The sequence below is a fragment of the Erinaceus europaeus genome, chromosome 7 (genome assembly GCF_950295315.1).
Source record: "Erinaceus europaeus chromosome 7, mEriEur2.1, whole genome shotgun sequence".
Taxonomy (NCBI): domain Eukaryota; kingdom Metazoa; phylum Chordata; class Mammalia; order Eulipotyphla; family Erinaceidae; genus Erinaceus; species Erinaceus europaeus.
The window spans coordinates 84,136,355-84,156,834 of NC_080168.1; the positions used below are offsets into that span (position 1 = coordinate 84,136,355).

The following is a 20,480-nucleotide window of genomic DNA, read 5'->3' on the forward strand; positions in this document are numbered from 1 at the left end:
CTCACTGTCGTCCTGGGCTCACTTCTTACTGCCAAGCCTCCAGTGGCTTCCTCCAAGCTCACCCCAGGCCTCTGCAGTGAAATAAGCAGAGGGCTTATTTTTAATTATTATTTTAAATTTTTATTATCATTTTATTTATTTATTGGATAGAAACAGTCAGAAATCAAGAGGGGAGAGGGAGAGAGACAGAGAGACAACTGCAACACTGCTTCACCACTTGCAGTGCTTTCCCCCTGCAGGTAGGGACCAGGGGCTTGAACCTGGATTCTTGTGCATTGTAATACGTGTGCTCAGCCAGGTGCGCCACCACCTGACCCTATAAACTGAGGTCTTGAGGTATCTTCCTTTATTTCCAGGCTCCACCCATTAGCCCCACTGCTGGTGGGTGAAGTCTTCCTCCTCCTTCACACCAGAGAACCACCCTGTGTTCCTTCCCCTTCTCCAATGCCCCTTCCCAGCTGCTGTCACTTCCCAAGGCTCCCACTAAGCCCCACTTTCTCCAGAATTTGAGATTCATGTGCCAGGGTTTCCCAATGTGCACTGCAGCCAGAGGCCCATTGAAAAGCCCTGGTGAACCTCCCTGTCACACACATGCCTGGGATCCAGCACTGCTCAATGGAGCTGGCCTATGAGACATCTTCCAAATCCATGCCCTGCTTTCTACCTCATGGGGTTTCTCACCCAGCCTTCTCACTGGCCTCCTTGATTCAATCTACACCACACCTGACACCATGATCCTTCTAAAATAAAACCAGGTGTGCTTTGCCTCTGATCAAAATCACAGTGGTTACCCTGTGCCTGACATGAAAGCTTCACCTGACTATCCTATCCAACCACTGTTCTTTTTTTTTTTTAATATTTATTTTTAATGCAAGAGCAATCAGACAGAGAGAGAGAGGAAGAGAGCAAGCACTGCTAAGCTCTGGTTTATAGTGGTACAGGGGACGGAATCTGGGATCTTGGAGCTTCAGGCAGGAAAGTCTTTTTGCATAACCATTATACTATCTCCCCAGCCCTCCCACTCACTGTTCTTCCTCAAATCTTCACACTCAGGGGGACACCCCCCTCTCACCCCCCCATGCGGCTTCCTCAGTGCTGTATCCTGGGTCCTCAAAGCTCCTGGCAGCCTCACCCTGCCACTCAAGGGCTCATTCCTATTCACCCTACTCAGCTCCATGGATGGCTCAGCATCCCCCACCTGGGTGCACTGCTAAGGTCCCAACAACACAAGTTCACAATGTGAGTTAATCAGGGAAAGTAGCAAGTGACCAGCTACTTGCTAGCAGGCCAGAGACTGCCATCACCATGGAAAGTGTCTAGTGACAGATGAGATACCCAGCTCAGTGGGCACAGGGCTTGACGAACAACATCATACCAGCCCTCATCTCACAGCTGTTAGGGGAGTCAAGAGGGCCATGGATATAGCTCACTAAGATAGTGAGCTGCTTTGCCATGCACATGATTCAAGACGGAGCCTGGCCATCCATCAAATCGGAGGGAGTTTGTACGCTATGGTCTCTTTCAAATTCGATTAAAAAAAAAAAGGTCAGGAAACATTCCTCAAATTCTTACCCTAAAGCTGGAGAGCTAGCTCACAAAGTAGGATGCATGCCTTGCGACATGTGTGCCTCAGGCTCAAGCCCCACAGGAGTGCCAGGCACCAGGAGAAGCTCTGCTGCTCTGATGTCTTCTCCCCCCCTTACACATACCTCCAATGAGAAAAAGCAACCTGGGAGCAGTGAATTCACACATGGACAAAGCTCTGGCTCTGAAAATACAAGTCTGTTCTTTAAGTCCTACTTTCAACAGAATAGGCTCTGGGGTGGTGAGACCCCAGACAGATCTTTTGTTTTGCTTAACAGAGAAACGATTCCTTTGGAGAGAGGAAAAATAAAAACAACAACAAAAACAAAAATATGATGTTCCCATAAAACAGGGAGGAAGGAAGGAAGAATAGAAGAAAGGAAGGAAGGCAGAGAAGGAGGGAAGGAGAAAAAGTGGGGGGAAGGAATCATAATTCTTTTTGGAAAAGAAGCCGAACATCTGAGCTTGTCATGCTAGTTTCCCTACATGAAAGGCAAAATCTAAACACTTAACGATTCTTTTTTTTATTAATTTTTTTGTATTTATTTATTTTTCCTTTTGTTGCCCTTTTTTAATTGCTGTTGTAGTTATTGTTGTTTTTATTGATGTCGTCATTGTTAGGACAGATAAAAATGGAAAGAGGAGGGGAAGACAGAAAGGGGGAGAGAAAGAAGTCACTCCTGTGAAGTGACTTCCCTGCAGGTGGGGAGCCGGGGGTTCTAACTGGGATCCTTATGCCGGTCCTTGTGTTTTGCACCACGTGCGCTTAACCCACTGCGCTACCACCTGACTCCCAAAACTTAAAAATTCTATCACGACATATCTAGAATGGGAGTAAATGTTAGGATGGGCCCTGAAGTCAGGGTTCTCAATCTGTCAGAAAACCTCTCATAGGCAAATGACCAACGATATATTATTTCACAGGAGAATTTCACCACTACAGTGGACATGTGAGAGAAGAATCGTGGGCCACCCATCCAACTTGTGACTATCACGTTGAGAGACACAAAGAAAGGGGGTGACTCCAAAGTGCACATCACACACATCAGCTACGTACCAGAAATGACTGCTGCTTCAAACCCCATGTCCTCCACTGCAGCTCGGAGCTCTTCTGGGTTAGTGACAAGAGGGTTGTAGATAATCCTCCCAGTCCCTTCAGCCAAGGAGACAAGTACCTGCCGGACCCCTTTCCTCTGGGCGATCCGACCTTCAATGGACTGGACACAGGATGCACAAGTCATGTCCCCAATGGCAAGCGTCACAGTACTGCAAGCGTCTTGCACTTGAGGCCCCTGGCTGGGGCCAGGCAAGTGATCCGGTGTAGGGCTGCTTTCTTCCCTGTTCCCTTCTGCCCCATCAGGAAGGGTCACTCTGAAGTTCCCAGGTGGGAGGGCCTCAATGGCCTGCTGCAGGGCACCTGGAGTCACACGGGAAGGGTCGTACTGTACATGGGCTGTTCTGTTCTGCAGGGACACACTGATGCTATGGACCCCTGGAAGCTGGCCCACATTCCCCTCGATATTCAGGACGCAAGACCTGCAGTGCATACCGTCTATGCACAGCTGCAGGGTAGCTGTCTGGCTCCCAGCCCCTCCCAGGCTCTCTGAGTTGTTGCAGTTTTGGTTTGTGGAAGCTAATGATGGGATCCTGGGGTGGGCACCCTGCAGCAGTCCAATGTCAATGGGTCCCAGGCTCAAGGGGGCCACTTTGTTCTTGATAGTGGCATCAAAGCCCATGTCACTGATGTGGTCCCTGAGGTCTTGGGGCTGGATGAGGTGAGGCTGGTAGGTGATGATGGCATCCTGGCTGCTCAGAGAGACCTTGACCTTCACCACACCCTGCAGCTTCCCGATTTTGCTTTCGATGGAGCTGACACAGGACTGGCAAGTCATACCCTCCACCCGCAGCTTGGCCACGGCCTCGAGGGCAGGCGCAGCCTTGGAGGGCCAAGAGGCGGCCTTGCCCTCTGCCACACTCGCCTCAAAGCCCATGTCCTCAATCTGCCGGCAAACCTGCTGTGGGCTCACGACTGAGGGTATGTACTTGACGGTCGCATAGCCCTGCTCCAGAGAGACCCTGATGCTCACGACACCTTTCAAGCTGGAAATCCTGCCCTCAATGGACTTTACGCACGACTGGCAGGTCATGCCCAGGATGCTGAGAATGCTGCTGGCCACCTGTGAGTGGCATAGACTGTCCAGACCATCTTCATAGCCAATGTTGTCAAAGGCAAAACTCTGCTTCATCGCTGGGTCCCAGGCTCGAGCAGGCAAAGACCCCTGAGAGGGGACCTAAAGGGAAAAATACACAACATTTTTTTTTTTTCTTTTCTATCAGCACTGCTCAGCTCTGGCTTATGGTGGTGTGGTGTGGGGGCTTGAACCTGGGACTTTAGGGCCTCAGGCAGGAGAGTCTCTTTGTATAACCATTATGCTATCAAACCCCCCCCCCCCCGCCCACGCAACATTTTTTATCTCATTATCTTCTATGGTATCTCAGTGTGTCTGGCGGCAGAGAAACAGAAAGCCAAGTTAGAATGTCAAATACCCCCCAGAGTACATGCAAGGACTAAGAAAGCAGGGAAAGAAAGCCATATGGAGGCCAGGAGACAGTTCATCTGCTAGAACATATACCTTTCCACATTCACAGGTGGCTTTAGGTTTAAGCCTCAGCACAACACAGGAGCACTATGGATGCACTAGGGCTCTTCCACGGATGGTGGAGCAATGCTACAGTGTCTCTCCTCTCTGGCCTGGTTCCCACTCTCTGTTACAAAACTAAAGTATAGAACACTGGGCTGGGGGAGGGTGGACTATGCACCCAGTAGAGCACACGTGTTACCATGCTTAAAGATCCAGGTTGGGGAGTCTGGTGGTAGCGCAGCGGGTTAAGCACAGGTGGTGCAAAGTGCAAGGGCTGGCATAAGGATCCCGGTTAGAGCCCCCACTCCCCACCTGCAGGGGAGTCGCTTCACAGGCGGTGAAGCAGGTCTGCAGGTGTCTATCTTTCTCTCTCCCTCTCTATCCTCCCTTCCTCTCTCCATTTCTCTCTGTCCTATCCAACAATGATGACAATAATAACAACAACTACTACAACAATAAAACAACAAGGGCAACAAAAGGGAATAAATAAATAAATATTAAAAAAAAAGATCCAGGTTCAAGCCCTGGTCCCCATCTGCAAGGGAGAGGCTTTATAGCAGTGAAGCAGTGCGACAGGTGACTGTCTCTTTCCCTCTCTATCACCACCATTCCTCTCAAATTCTCTCTCTCTAAAAAAGGAAAAAATGACTGTCAAGAGCGGAAAGGTTTGGATATGGAGCCACATGATGGTGCACCGGGGTAAGCACACACATTAGTGTACAAGGACCAGGGTTCAAGCCTCCAGTCTCCACCTGCAGGGGGAAGGTCTTCATGAGTAGTGAATCAGTTCTGCAGGTGTCTCTCTTCCTTTCTTTTTTTATTGCCAGCAGGGTTATCACTAGAGCTCGGTGCCTACACAACAAATCCATAGCTCGCGGAAGCCATTATTTTCCTTCTCCTTCTCCTTCTCCTTTGTCTTCTTTTTTTTTTTTCTCTTCATTTGATAGGACAACAAGAAATTGAGAGGGGATGGGGGAATATAGAGGGAGAAAGAAAAAAGGAAAAAATGTCCATGGGTAGCAGTGGATTCGTAGTGCCAGCACCAAGTCCCAGCAATTATCCTAGTGGCAAGAAAAAATGATATAAAAGAGAGAGAGAGAGAGAGAGAGAGAGAGAAATACCTGTAGACCTGATTCACCACTTGTGAAGCATCCCTCATGCAGGTGTGGACTTGAACCTGGGTCTGTGCGCATGGTAGCCTGTGTGCTCAAATAGGCAAGCTTATCACCCAGCACACTGTCTCTCCCTCTCCACCTCTTCCTTTCCTCTCAATATCTGTCTCTATATAAATAAATAAATAAAATGTCAAAAAAAAAGGAGAGGGAAGGGGAGGGGAAGGGAGAGGAAGGGAGGTGAGGTGAGGGGAGGGGAGGGGAGGGGAGGGGAGGGGAGGGGAGGGGAGGGAAGGGAAGGGAAGGGAAGGGAAGGGAAGGGAAGGGAAGGGAAGGGAAGGGAAGGGAAGGGAAGGGAAGGGAAGGGAAGGGAAGGGAAAGGAAGGACAAGACAAAACAGAAGGGTTTGAGCAGGTTTCCTTTAGCTCTAGCAGCCTGTGACTCTGGGTCAAGTGCCCCACTGAATGAAATGCCTCTCTTACTCCAAAGGCTCACAGGGTGGGAGGTTTCTGTAGGGAAGGTGGAAACAATATAGTCTCCAGTATCTGGGGACAGGCCTCTGGGCAGAGGCAGAGAGTACAGTGGGCCCACAGTAGAGTACAGGCCCAGGGAGCCTCTCCCAGCAATAGATGATATTTGAAGTCCCCCCCACCCCCAAATCATAGCCCTTTGTTTATCTTGCTGCCAAGTAAAAATGTAGAGCAGGAAACACCTGAGCGCTGTGTGTCTTTCTGGGAGTGTTTGTTTCTTTCTCCTGGCAGGCATCCCGTGTGCTTAGCCACCTGTACGCTGGAAGGTGCGCTGCTTGGGGGTGGGGTTGGGGTTGCCAGCATGAATGGTGGGCTGAGGAGGGCAGGAGAGGAAAAAACTGAAAGAACAGGAAGTTGAGGTTCACACAGAATTTCTCAGTTCAGCCTCCACAGTGTCACTGCCTCCTGGGCCAGCAGGAAAGTTGTCATTACCTGAAATTACAAGAGCATCACCAAATTTGAGGGCACCATTTTCCTAAAGCACCAGAGTACACACATAATTTCCTGACTGCTTGCCATAATGATGTGTCCTTGACTACTCTATTAACAAGACAGAACCATCTTTTCACAAGGTCCCAGACTCACAACACCCTGGGTTGTGTCAGTAAGCACATCAGCACTATTACACACTGCAGAAGCCTGGTGCAGACCTACGTGTGGTCCATGATAAAAAGCACAGCACTTTTTTCCCCTGCCTCCAGGGTTATTGCTGGAGCTTGGTGCCTGCACTTTGAATCCACTGTTCCTGGTGGTCATTTTTTCAGTTTTATTGGATAGGATAGAGAGAAATTGAGAGGGGATGGGAAGATAAGAGAGGGGGAGAAAAAGATAGACCCCTGCAGACCTCCTTCACCACTTATGAAACACCCCCCTGCAGGCAGGAAGCAGGGGGCTCGACTGTGATTCTTACATGGGTCTTTGTGCTTCATACTATGTGCATTTAATCCAGTGTGCCACTGCCTGCCTGACCCCTCGCAACACTCTTCAGACCCACACAAACCATCTTGTCTTGCAGTGGGACTCAACAGTGTGAGCTGTCTTTGTGTGCCTGTATGTGAAGACACAAGAGAGCTTTCCGAGTCTGACTTTTAAGCAGCTCAAAAGGATAAAAATTGGGGTCGGGTGGTAGCGCAGTGGGTTAAGCGCACGTGGCAAAAAGTGCAAGGACCGATGTAAGGATCCTGGGTTCGAGCCCCTGGCTCCCCACCTGTGGGGGAGTCGATTCACAGGCGGTGAAGCAGGTCTGCAGGTTTCTTTCTTTCTCTCCCCCTCTCTGTCTTCCCCTCCTCTCTCGATTTCTCTCTGTCCTATCCAACAACAAATGACATCAATAACAATAATAACCATAACAAGGCTACCACAACAAGGGCAACGAAAGAGAAAAAAAAGTGGCCTCCTGGAGCAGTGGATTCATGGTGCAGGCACTGAGCCCCAACAATAACCCTGGAGGCAAAAAAAAAGGTTAAAAATTCCGATAACTAAAAAAATAGGCCTCACAGGAAGTCATAAGCTAGTTTGTGGTGAATAATTACAAAAACAAAATGTCTTTGAGAACACTCACTATAGAGTTTCCTAAAACAGTAGAGCAAGGAGGAATGGTTAATTTATGGATAATGATTCAAAACAGTTTGCTGAGTTGGCAGCCTGGGAGATGGAGCAGAAGGTAAAACTTTGGACTAGCAAGCATAGGGTCTCCAGTTCAAGTCCCCAGCAAGTGTACCAGGTGATGCTTTGGTGTTCATTTTCAATCTCTCTCTCTCATTAACTAACTAAATATACATTTTAAAATATTTATTTATTTATTCCCTTTTTGTTGCCCTTGTTGTTTTATTATTGTAGTTATTCTTATTGTCATCGTTGTTGGATAGGACAGGGAGAAATAGAGAGAGGAGGGGAAGACAGAGAGAGGGAGAGAAAGACAGACACCTACAGACCTGCTTCACCACTTGTGAAGTGACCCCCTGAAGGTGGGGAGCTAGGGGCCCAAACCGGGATCCTTACACTGGTCCTTGTACTTTGCACCACGTGCGCTTAACCCACTGTGCTACCACCCGACTCCCTAAATAAATATTTTTGAGTTTGTTGAATTAAGTAAATTTGCTGGAATTATCTGGCATAGATTTGTAATACAGTATGTGATAATAAGAAGTGGTGGGGCCAGGTGTTGCTGCACCTGGTTAAGTGCACACAGTGCACAAGGACCCAGGTTAAAGGCCCTGGTCCCCACCTGCAGGGGGAAAGCTTCATGAGTGGTGAAGCAGGGCTGCAGATGTGTATGTCTCTCTCTCCCTATTTCTCTCTAGCTCTGTCCAATAATAAGTAAATGAAGATTATATATGGAAATGGCTTGTGAAGGGGTTAGGTAGTGGCACACCCAGTTACCATGTGCAAGGATTTGGGTTCAAGCCCCTGCTCACCACCTGCAGGGGGGAACCCTTCACGAGAGATGATGCAGTGTCTCCCTCTCCCTCCCCTCTCCCTTTCTACCTCTCCCTCCCCTCTCAATTTCTCTCTGTCCTATCAAATTAAATAGAAAGGGGGAGGGAAAAACAAGAGGTGGCATGTGTAAGAGAACTAGTGAATGACAAAGGCCACCTGAGGCACTTATTTGCAAAAATATAAACTTGGAATCCACATATCAAAAGCATTTCAAATTAAGTTAAAGATAAATATATAAAAATGCAATGATAAGGGAGTCGGGTGGTAGTGAAGCAGGTTAAGCACATGTGGCACAAAATGCAAGGAACGGCATAAGGATCCCGGTTGAAGCCCCCAGCTCCCCACCTGCAGGGGAGTCACTTCACAAGCAGTGAAGCAGGTCTGCAGGTGTCTGTCTTTCTCTCCCCCTCCTCTCTCCATTTCTCTATCCAACAATGACAACATCAATATCAACAATAACTACAACAACCATGAAAAACAACAAGGGCAAAAAAAAATGCAATGATAAAAATACTGAATATGGGATGAAGAGAATAACATAGTGGTGATACAAAAGACTTTCCTGCCTGAGGCTCTGGTGTCCCAGGTTCAATGACCAGCACCACCATGAACCAGACGTGAGCAGGGAGGCAGTTTCTCTCTCTCTCATTAAAATAAATATAATATTTAAAAAGACAGGAATGCAAACTTGAAAAATGCTTTGAATAGAATATAATTATCAAAGAGTAGAGAAAGCTAAATGTGACAATAAATTTTAAAAATTTAGAAGCTATAAGATATAAGACTGAGGGGCCAGGCAGTGGCACATCTGGTTAAACACACACATTACAGTGCACAAGAACCCAAGTTCAAGCCCCTGTTCCTCACCTGAAGGGGGAAAGCTTCAGGAGTGGTGAAACAAAGCTGCAGGTGTCTCTTTGTCTCTTTTTCTCTCTTTCTCCCCCATCAATTTCTCTCTGTCTCTATCCAATAATAAATAAATAAATAAATAAAATTTTAAAAGTCAAGTAAAATGAGACTTAAAAAAGATATTAGACAGACCCATCTAACCACAATAAAATAAAGTCTGTTCAAGTCAAGTCTAGAGATAAAGAAGAAATTGGGAAGGGGGTGGATTTGCTTCACATTATGCAGATAGCTGACTTCCATAATATAAAAAGAGGTCCTCCTAAAACAAAGGGCAACAATCAAACAGGGGGAAAAAAGGAAACAACTCATCAAGAAAGAAATACAAGGGGCCAGGTGGTGGCGCACCTGGTTAAGCACTCAATGTTAAAGTGCATAAGGACAAAGATTCAAGCCTCTGGTCGCCACCTGCAAGGGGAAAGCTTCACGAGTGGTGAAGCAATGCTGCAGGTGTCTTTCTCTTCCCCCCCCACCTCTCTCTCTCTCTCTATCTATCTTCCCCCTCCCCTCTCAATTTCTCTATCTCTAGCTAGTAAATAAATATATAAATAAACAAAATGTTAAAAAAAAAGAAATACAAATAGCTTTTCAATACATGAAAACATAGTATCAAAAGAAAAATGTAGTATTTCAACCTTACTAGCCTGCAGCCTCCACCAGTCATGCTGGCCCCACTGACTCTCTGGGAATAACTTGGTATTATCGGTAAAATCACACATCTAATAGACAAGAGGTAGCTCAGTGGGTAGTGTGTGAGATCTTGTGTAGAGGATGCCCCTGGAGTAGTTTTCTGATCATTTTCTCAATTACATGAATAATAAATAAACAAATCTGCTTTATTACATATTTGAGGACAAGACATATTTGGGGCTAGAGAAGCAGCTTGGTGGTAGAGCATACACTTTGCATGTATGAGGCCCTGGGTTTGACCTTGGGTACCAACAAGCAAACAGTCTTTGTACCAGCAATTGTTCTAAGAATGTTTTCAATAAACCTATTTGTTGATGTGCAAAAAGAAGCATATGACAAAGATATTAAGTGTCTCAAAGGATTGGAAACAACATAGAGGCCCATCAGTAAGAGGTTAAATAGCTAAATTACTATACAGACACATAGTAGAATACTACACAGCCCTTAAAAGAATGAAATAAATTGACATCTAGCATCATGCTTGCTGAAAAGGCAAGGTACAATGTCTAAAGTTTTGGTTATATATTGATATATGACAAGCTACACCTAGTGGTTTATCATTATTATTTTTTTAACCAGAGCACTGTTCAGCTCTGGCTTATATGGTGGTGCAGTGGATTGAACCTGGGACTTTGGAGCCTCAGTCATGAGAGTCTCTTTGCATAACCATTATGCTATCTACCCTCTGCCCCACCTAGTGGTTCATAAAGATAGCTCACAGTTGCTCAGCTTGGATCTGATTTACCAGGGAAAGAAGAGTTGTCTCTGTTCCATATGGCATTGTCTGGGGCAACCCAGAGAGGGCTAGAAGTTTCAGCTCTAAGATGGTTTTCAGATTGGTAAATGGAAATCGGCAGGGACCTTGGCTCTTTTACATGTGGTCCCTCAGTGTGGCTAGGCTGGGTATCCCCCAGTTGATGGCTTCAGGGTTCTGAGAGGAGTGTCACAATAGTGGGCATTCCCAGAGAACAAATCCCAGTCTGAAACAGTGATGAAACTACCACTTACATCACATTTGCTAATTCACCTTTGGCAAAAGCCAAAGTCAGTCACAGAGCCAGGCTCAACCAACATGGCAGGGGCTTACCCAAGGACTTGAACACAAGGATGTTTAGGTTGGGGGGGTGTTGGGGGGGACGATGAGGAGAAGGAAGTGTTCCAGGCAGGGCAAGATGATCACAGTATGCAAATACTATGTGTGTGTGTGTGGGGGGGAGAATATTCTACACACAGATGTTTGTCTATGCACAAATTACCTCTGGTACTTCTTTTTTATTTATTTTATTATCTTTATTTATTTATTGGATAGAGAGAGTCAGAAATTGAGAGGAAAGGGGGAGACAGAGAGGGAGAAAGACCAAGAGATGCCTATAGCACTGCTTCACCACCAGCAAAGCTTTCCCCCTGCGGGTGGGGACCAGAGGCTCGAACCTGGGTCCTTGTGCATTGTAATGTGTGCGTTCAACCAGGTGCACCACCACCCAGCCCCACCTCTGGTATTTTTGTATTACAAACTGGTAAAGAGTCTGGGGAGAATGGGTGGTTGGAGTACAGAAGGAACAAGAGTCACTTTTCACCTCACAATTTATTGTGCAATGCACATGAGTTACCAAATTATAAAACAAGTGACTCAAAAACTGAAACAAAGTAACATCAGCAGTAAGTAAAGAGACCCAGAGCAGCAACCTGATTATAGCTGACATCAATTAAAGACTTGTTTAGTTGACAGGATAAAGGAAAAACAAAAAGACATTTAAGAACATTCACTTGACTATTATATCTTAGTAAACAGAAATTGCCTCTTTATAATAAGTCATAACCCTCAATCACATATGTCTGTTGGAAAAACAAATACTTAATGATTTACTACCCAACTTATTTTTCTTGGTCCAAGCTACCAGTACAGCTCACCAAAATCCCTAATCACAATGCTGGTTCTTAATCCCTGGTTGTTGATTCTATGCTCCTGCCAAGAGGGTTTGAAGAAATGATAGAAGCTATTTGTTTGTAGAAAAGAATATTGAGAGCCCCTCCCCAACTTCTAGTCAAGCAGGTTTCTAAGGACAAGAATGTAGAGAAGTTTGAGTTCTGCAAATAACACAGCTTTATGAAACACCAGAGTATCTGGTGACTTAGGAGCTGTCGCTGCTTTTAATTGTACATGCATGTAGTTACTTGGGGAGGGCATGTCTTTAATGAAGATCAGTCTTTGGGGCCAGCAAGATAGCTCCCCTGCAGAGTCTACCTGCTTTCTCATGTCAACAAGCCATGTTTAAGTCCTGCACCCAAAGCACTGGGTGGGGGGGGGGGGGAGTTTCAGCACTATGGTATCTTTTCACTCTCTGTGTCTGTCTTTCTATTTGAAAAAGCTAGCCTGGAGCCCAGAGAAGAGACAGAGAGAGGGAGAGGGAGAGGGAAAGGGAAAGGGAGAGGGGAAAAGGAGATAGGTAAAAGAATACAAACTGCCAATCTGGTATTAGCGGTGCATTTAAATAAAATAATTCAAAGATAGTCTAAAATAAAAATAATATGCCTTAGGCATATTATTTTTATTTTAGACTATCTTTGAATGAAAGAGTGATCCTACTATGGACAGCAGAAAGAGTACCAGACTCTCCTGACGTCTCTTAGATCCCATGCCATTTGTCCATCCATCCTGGAGACTTCTTTTACTTCAAAGGGCATGTAACACCCTTAACTTATGAGGCAAAAGCTACTACTGCATGTATGCAACTTTTCCAGTGCTTAACTCCATTTCATCCAACTCTGTATATCTGAACTTTCATGGATATACAAAAAGTGTTGGTTCTTTTCTCTTTCTCTCTTTCTTTTTTTCTTTCTTTCTTTCTTTTCTCTTTTTGTATATACAGACCCATTAATAGCAAGTGGTTAATGATTCTCAGTGTTGTTTTATGAGGATGACACTGTAATTCTGCTAGCAGGTATTCTTATCTCCGTTTGACTGTTGATACAGACTCAGAGGTTGAGCTGAGATCACAAATCAATATAAATAACAGAGCTGGTATTTAAATATGCAGATCAAAAGTCCAGCAGATTCTCTGCTTAAAAACCCAAATCCAAACACCCGCACCCAGAAGACTTTTTATGATTTTTTTTCCCCCCCACCAGTGCACTGCTCAGCTCTGGTTTATGGTGGTGCAGCAATTGAACCTGGAACTATGGAGCCTTGGGTATGAGAACCTCTTTGCAAAACCATTATGCTATCTACCCCTGCAATGTATGACTATTTTTCTTTTTAGCTATGTTAATTACAAGGAGAAGCTACAATGCAGAAAACACAAAAAAGCAACCACATCGACTTGCCAAGTAACACCTGAACATCTGGGTGAGTGAGCCTGCAGGCAGGTCAGAGCAGTGGCCAGTCTGAGTCTTCAGTGTTTGCCACCTCTAGCTATCCCCGGAGCTTCAGGAAGAATAGAACAAAATGTCAGCACTAGCTGGTTGGTTCACTATTCCCACACACAGGCAGCAGAGGTTCCTGAACCACATTCTCCCTCCAGTGTGTGTGTGTGTGTGTGTGTGTGTGTGTGTGTGTGTTCCTGAACCACATTCTCCCTCCAGTGTGTGTGTGTGTTCCTGAACTACATTCTCCCTCCAGTGTGTGTGTGTGTGTGTGTGTGTGTGTGTGTGTGTGTGTTCCTGAACCACATTCTCCCTCCAGTGTATGTGTGTGTGTGTGTTCCTGAACCACATTCTCCCTCCAGTGTGTGTGTGTGTGTGTGTGTGTTCCTGAACTACATTCTCCCTCCAGTGTGTGTGTGTGTGTGTGTGTGTGTTCCTGAACCACATTCTCCCTGCAGTGTGTGTGTTCCTGAACTACATTCTCCCTCCAGTGTGTGTGTGTGTGTGTGTGTGTGTGTGTGTGTGTGTGTGTGTGTGTGTGTGTGTGTGTTCCTGAACCACATTCTCCCTCCAGTGTATGTGTGTGTGTGTTTCCGTCTGACTAGCCAGGGGGCTTGACCTGAGAATTCTCTCGATGTCAGAGTCACAGAGGACAAAAAAGGACAGTTTGCCTTCAGAAAAAACCCCGCATGTACCACCTGGGAGAGGGGTACCAGAGTTTTCTAGAACCCCAACTGATGAAGAATCAATACCTGCATACTGAACCTATGCACAGACAGATTTACAGAAGCATATGCTTATGTAGTAAGAATACACAAGACCAAGGTGATCATTGGGTGAGCTATAAAATTCTGGCTTTGACTGTCTGCAATATATTTTCCCCTTCCTCTTTCCTTTCTTCCTTCCTTCCTTCCTTCCTCTTTCTTTTCATTTTTTGGTCATCGTCAGTTCTTCACCTTTTCCAGATAGAAACAGATAAAGACAGAGAGAGGGAAAGAAACCACAGTATTGGGGCCAGGTGGTGGTGCACCTGGTTGAGCACACATGTTGCAGTGCTCAAGGACCCGAGTTTGAGCCTCCAGCCTCCACCTGCAGGGAGGAAGCTTTGCAAGTGGTGAAGTAGTGCTGCAGGTGTCTCTCTGCCTCTTTCCCTCTCTGTCTCCCCCTTCCTCTCAACTTCTGGGTGTCTCTATACAATAAACAAACAAACAAACAAATAAAAGAAACCACAGTACTGAAGACATTCCCAGTGTGATGGGGGACAGGCACGGACCAACGTCAAGCACATGACAAAGCCTGCAAAGTGTCCAAGTATGCTATTTTGGCAGAACTGCAATATGTTTTCTTTTTTTTTTTTAATTTCAATTTAGAGGGTCAGCAATTAGCTCACCTGGTTGTGTGCCTGCTTTGCCATGCATAGGACCCAGGTTCATGATTCCCTTCCTCCCACCACCCACCTCCACACTGGGGGTATCTTCAGTGCAGTGGTGAGTTCACCTCTCTGTTTCAATCTGAAAAAGTCAATGTATAGCTATGAAGTCTCAATGATAACAGAGATTTTTTTATTTTTACTTTTTTATTTAGGAAGCAAGTAATACTTTTACACAGGAAACAAATGTGCACGATTGTTTGGTTTTTCCTAAGGCAAGGAAGAAAATGTGTTGTTAAGCCATGCCAATATAAACATTTATACAATAATTGAAAAAAAGATGATAAAAATGGTGAACTGGGAGTGAGTTGGGCGGTAGCACAGCAAGTTAGCGCAGGTGGCGCAAAGTGCAAGGACAGGCATAAGGATCCCTATGAAGCCACCTGCAGGGGAGTCGCTTCACAGGCGGTGAAGCAGGTCTGCAGGTGTCTGTCTTTCTCTCCCCCTCTCTGTCTTCCCTCCTCTCTCCATTTCTCTCTGTCCTATCCAACAACGATGACATCAGTAACAACAACAGTAATAATTATAACAATAAAAAACAAGGGCAACCAAAAAAGGAAATAAATAAATATTAAAAAATCTTTTTTAAAAAATGATGAACTGATGATATGCAACCTTGATTTTTATAAATAATGGTTTCACATATTTTTGTTTAAACAGCTCTCTTTTCCTACCCACTGTGAATTTCTGACTTGTCTGAGCAAATGCATATGTCAATATTCTTAGGTGAAATGTGGTAAGTAATGACATCAACCTGACTTCCCTAAGCAGATGACCTCACCAATGTGTCGTGAAATCCCACTTCCCCAGAGCCCTGCCCCTCTAGGGAAAGATAGAAACAGGCTGGGGTTATGCATAGACCTGTCGATGCCCACGTCCAGTGGAGAGGTAATTACAGAAGCCAGACCTCCCACTCTGCACCCCATAAAGGCCTTTGGTTCATACTCCCAGACGCATAAAGAACAGGAAAGCTTCCAATGGAGAGGAGGGAATATGGAACTCTGGTGGTGGGAATTGTATGGAATTGTACCCTTCTTATACCACAATATTGTCAATCATTATTAAATCACTAATAAAAATTTTTAGTGTGATAATTAAAGTAATAAAACAAGGCAAATAACAATGCTCACCTATAGTCCGTAGGGAGAGCTAAGAGGATTTAAAAGGCCAATAACATGACAAATATTTGGAAAGAAATGACTCTGGGGACAAACATTGCCTCACCTGGTCTTCAGCAGTGGGCTGGAAGCTAACTTTTGCCACTGTTTTCCAGATAAAGGATAGATAATCACTGAAGCCTATGGGCGGACTCACCCAGCCTCCACACCTCGCCCTCTAGGCTGTCCTTTAGTATTATTTCACAAAGGTTCAAAAAGGACTTTCAACAGTAATCACTTAAATTCTATCTACTGACAAAACAAGGTGACCAGAACTCAGTGATTCATTCAGACACACAGGAGGGCTACAGCTAGCTTGTGCCGTGCACATATGTGACCCTGTCTGTGATCTCTGCCCTGCAGGGACCCCAGCCCCACCCCGGGTGTTGGAGGCACACTTTCTGAGAAGTCCTGTACAAATGACTCTAGGCTGTCTGCTCGCTTCTCTGACTACAGCACACAAAAAGAATAACCCTTACAGAGAAACTGGGTATAGCAGAGCCACTACTTACTTGCCCAGGGGAAATAAGTGATTAAAATGAACAAGTCTCAGTACATAGACATAACAGTACGTTGTTTTCTACTCTTTCTCTCTTAATTTTTTAAAAATTTATTTTATGTGCTAGGACAGAGAAAAATTGAGGGAGGGGGGAGACAGAGAGGAGAGAAAAGACAAAGAGATATATGCTCCACTGCTATATAACTTGTGAAGCTTTCACCCTGCATGTAGGGACTAGGAGTTTGAACCCAGTTCCTTGAGCATGATGATATGTGCACATGATAACATGTGGTTAAGTGTACCACCATCCAGTTTTTTCTTTCATCCTTCCTTTCTTCCTTTCTCTCTCTTTCTCTTTCTCTCTCTCTCTTACCACAGTACTGCTCAACTCTAGCTTATGGTGATACTGGGGACTGAACCTAGGACTGCTGGTACCTTAGTGATGGCAGTTCCTTTGCATAACTATTACATTATCTCCACAGTTCAGTATGTTCCTTTCTACACTTAAACAAACAAAAACTTAGAAGTCCACAAACTATAAAACCCCTCCAAGAAGCATGTCACAATAGTCTCAAAATCCATTGATGATCATTCTATTTAGCTGTATTAAAGACTAATCCAAAGGATTTTGTTGCTTTTAACTTATGCCTTAACAATTATTCCAGCAGACTCTTATCAGACAACAGTATTTTCTTCTGCTTTAGAATCTTCTGACATTATTCCAAGCTTCTGATATTATCTCAAATGTCTTTGAAACAAAAACTTAAAAAAAAAAAAAACTGCCCTGTCACTATGAAGCAGTTGTCAATATCTTAGACAACGTTTTATATTTTAATGAAAAAAAAATCTAAGTAAGAATTTAAGCCTAAGCTCTACATTAGATAAGTGAAAGGTTAGAAGAACTGTCAAATCAAAGATAATTCAGGAAGTCCTACTATAGGCAAAGTCAGTGAATTTGGGATTATTTTTATTGTTTTTGCTTTGTTTTGTTGTTTATTGCCAACAAGGTTATTGCTGGGGCTTAGTGCTTGCACAAGAATCCACCAATCCTAGCGGCCATTCCCCACTCCACACCACAGACACACATTTTTTTCTTTTATATTATTTGATAAGACACAGAGAAATTAAGGAGAGGGAGAGGGAGAGAGAGAGAGAGAGGCTTGCAGCACTGGTCTACCATTTGTGAAACTTCCCCACTGCAGGTGGGGACCAGAGGCTTGAACCTGGGTCCTTGGGCACTGTAACATTTGCATTCAACTGGGTGTGTACTGTCCAGCCTCTTGGGATTATTTTATTGTTTAAACACTACATATAGACAAACTTGATAGTATAATGTGGTTGGTATTTTATATTTTGTCACACAAAAATTTATACTATAGTGACTAGTAAATGTAGTAGTTTCTGCCTAGAATTATAGGTATGACCAGCTGTATACAATAAAACAAACATATCCCCATTGAAAGACTTAGCTATAAAGCTAAAGTTTATAACTCATGCTACTCATAAATGCACAATAGAAATTTGCTACTTAAAATAATCTTCAGGGAGGTCTGAAAGGTGGTGCACACAAGCTACCATGCACAAGGACACAAGTTCAGACCCCCAGTCTCCACTTGTAGGGGGAAAGCTTCAAGAGCAAAGAAGCAATGCTGCAAGTCTCTCTCTCTCTCTTTCTCATCTTCTATCAAAACATTAAAAAAAAAATGGCCACTGTCATTAGTGAGATCATCATAGGCATACAAATATCCATTCCTAGGCTAAAAATGACCTTACCTGTATTCTCAAAGGGGAAAGGAAATATTAGGTGTTTATTTGGTTGTAGAATATTTTTATACACTGCTCACTCCCGCTATCAACTTAAGTCTCCCTCCAAAGCCCTCAAACCTCACTCCCACTTCCCCCGAAGCATTCTTGACTCTGAGGCAACAGACCACAGTTAAGTTAGGTTTCACCCTGTGTTTTCTCTTTCTTCCTTAAATTCTACCTATGACTAAGGTCATCTGGTACTTGTCCTTCTCCTTCTGACTACCTCACTTAACATTATTCCTTCAAGTTCTATCCAAGATTCAGCAAAAGCAAAGATTTCATCATTTCTTAGAATTTATACTTTTCCTTCCTTTAATTTTATTTATTTTAATGACAGATACAGAGAAAGAGAGACAGATATCAGAGCACTGCTCAGCTCTCTGGCTTATGGTGATGCTCTGGGGATTAAACCTGGGACCTCAGACCCTTAAGAATAAGTCTTTTGCATAACCATTATGCAATCTCTCTACTCTCACTTCATATCTTTCTTGTCCCATCCTAAATTTGTCTTGTGTAACGATTAGGTATACATTTATAACCAGAGTTTTAAGAAAAAAAAAAAGATGCTACTGGGCTTAGATAGGTTAACTGAGTTGCAGAGGTCTATTATAGAATATAAAACACTGGCGCAACGCACAAGGACCAGCATAAGGATCCCGGTTTGAGCCCCCGGCTCAAACGGTGAAGCAGGTCTGCAGGTGTCTTCCCCTCTCCGTCTTCCCCTCCTCTCTCATCTCTCTGTCCTATCCAACAACAATGATGTAGATAACAACAATAAAAATAATAACAACAAGAGCAACAAGGGCAACAAAAATGGGGGGGGAAATGGCCTCTAGGAGCAGTGGATTCACAGTGCCAGCCCCCAGCCCCAGCAATAACCCTGGAGGCAAAAAAAAAAAATATATATATATATATATATAACAGTTCTGTGTTGGGAATTCCACTGAAAGTCACAATTCTGGCAGAGAAATACCACTTTGTGATGATGTAGCTCTCTCCAACTCTTACGAAGTCCTAGGAAGCAGGACTCATCACTGCACTCTGCAATGAGGAATCTGAGGTTCAGTTTGTCCAAGACTCATCTGTCAGATGCCACAGTCTGGCATTCTCAGAGCATGAAGTAGACCTAGTGGCAATGCCAGCTGCCATGTCCCACCCCTACCCTGCTTTCTGAAGGGCTCCCCATATTGGGTTCAGGGTGCAACCCTCCTCCCCTCAGATTGGCACTGGCCACTATAAATCAGCAAGACACTTCACAGTCACATATCAAAGACATAGGCTAGTTTTTGTAAATAGTTTGAACATTTAAAAAGAAATATACTAAGGCATATCCTCTAAAAATCTGTCATTTTGAACTCAGTCAAAAGATATATTACCTTGTATTGCATAAAAGAGCAACCAATGAAGCCAGATTAAATGCTGTTATTGCATATCTTTAAGGTTTAATAAGTTATCTCAGTCACTACCTGTTCAATGTAGCTTAAAGAAACAAAGATGAAAACTATACACCTGCTCTAGAAAACAAACCAATTAGGGAATCGGGCAGTGGTGCTTCTAGTGCTTCTAGTTGAGTACACGCGTTACCGTGCAAAAGGACCTGCGTAAAAACCCCCAGTCCCCACCTGCAAGAGGAAAATTTCACTAGCAGTGAAGCAGTGCTACAGTTGTCTCTCTTTCTCTATCCTTACCTCCCTTTTCCTTCAATGTCTCACTGTCCTATCAAATAAATAAATATTTTTTAAAAAAAGAAAGTGATGGGAGTCCGGGGGGGTGGGTAGCACAGCGGGTTATGCGCACATGGCACAAAGCACAAGGACCGGCATAAGGGGCATAAGGATCCTGGTTGGAGCCCTCAACTCCCCACCTGCAGGGGAGTCCCTTCACAGGTGGTGAAGCAGGTCTGCAGGTGTCTATCTTTCTCTCCATTTCTCTCTGTCCTATCCAACAACGACGACATCAATAACAACAACAATAACTACAACAATAAAGCAACAAGGGCAACAAAAGGGAGTAAATAAATAAATATTTTTAAAAAGAAAGTGATGTAATTAAACAGCACAGAACACACAGTTAGCTGGACTACACCTGGCTCTTCTCAAGAGAAGAGCCACCAAAATTCCACCCCACCCCACCCCCCCCAAAAAACCCCACAAAACTCTAATCTGAATCTGAATAAAAGCTACCCAAACTGGCAGCCACTGAATAAAGATCCTAGACTTCCTGTTATTACATTTGCCTAGAGAAAAAAAAAACTCTGAAGGAGTCTCTTGGAATTTTCCACAAATTCAATATATCTAAATATATTTTTATTGTTGTCAAATAA

The 20,480-nt window shown here is 44.3% G+C and overlaps 1 protein-coding gene across 3 annotated transcripts in view; it reads right to left on the reverse strand.

Moving 5' to 3' along the window:
- Window positions 1–20,480, reverse strand: part of ATP7B (ATPase copper transporting beta) — a 77,970-nt gene that overhangs the window by 43,226 nt on the left and 14,264 nt on the right. For all 3 annotated transcript variants that reach the window (XM_060194882.1, XM_016187480.2, XM_007521570.3), the window contains exon 3: window positions 2,642–3,875. In XM_060194882.1, coding sequence (XP_060050865.1) covers window positions 2,642–3,875 — 1,234 coding nt within the window. The remainder of the gene's footprint in view (window positions 1–2,641; window positions 3,876–20,480) is intronic.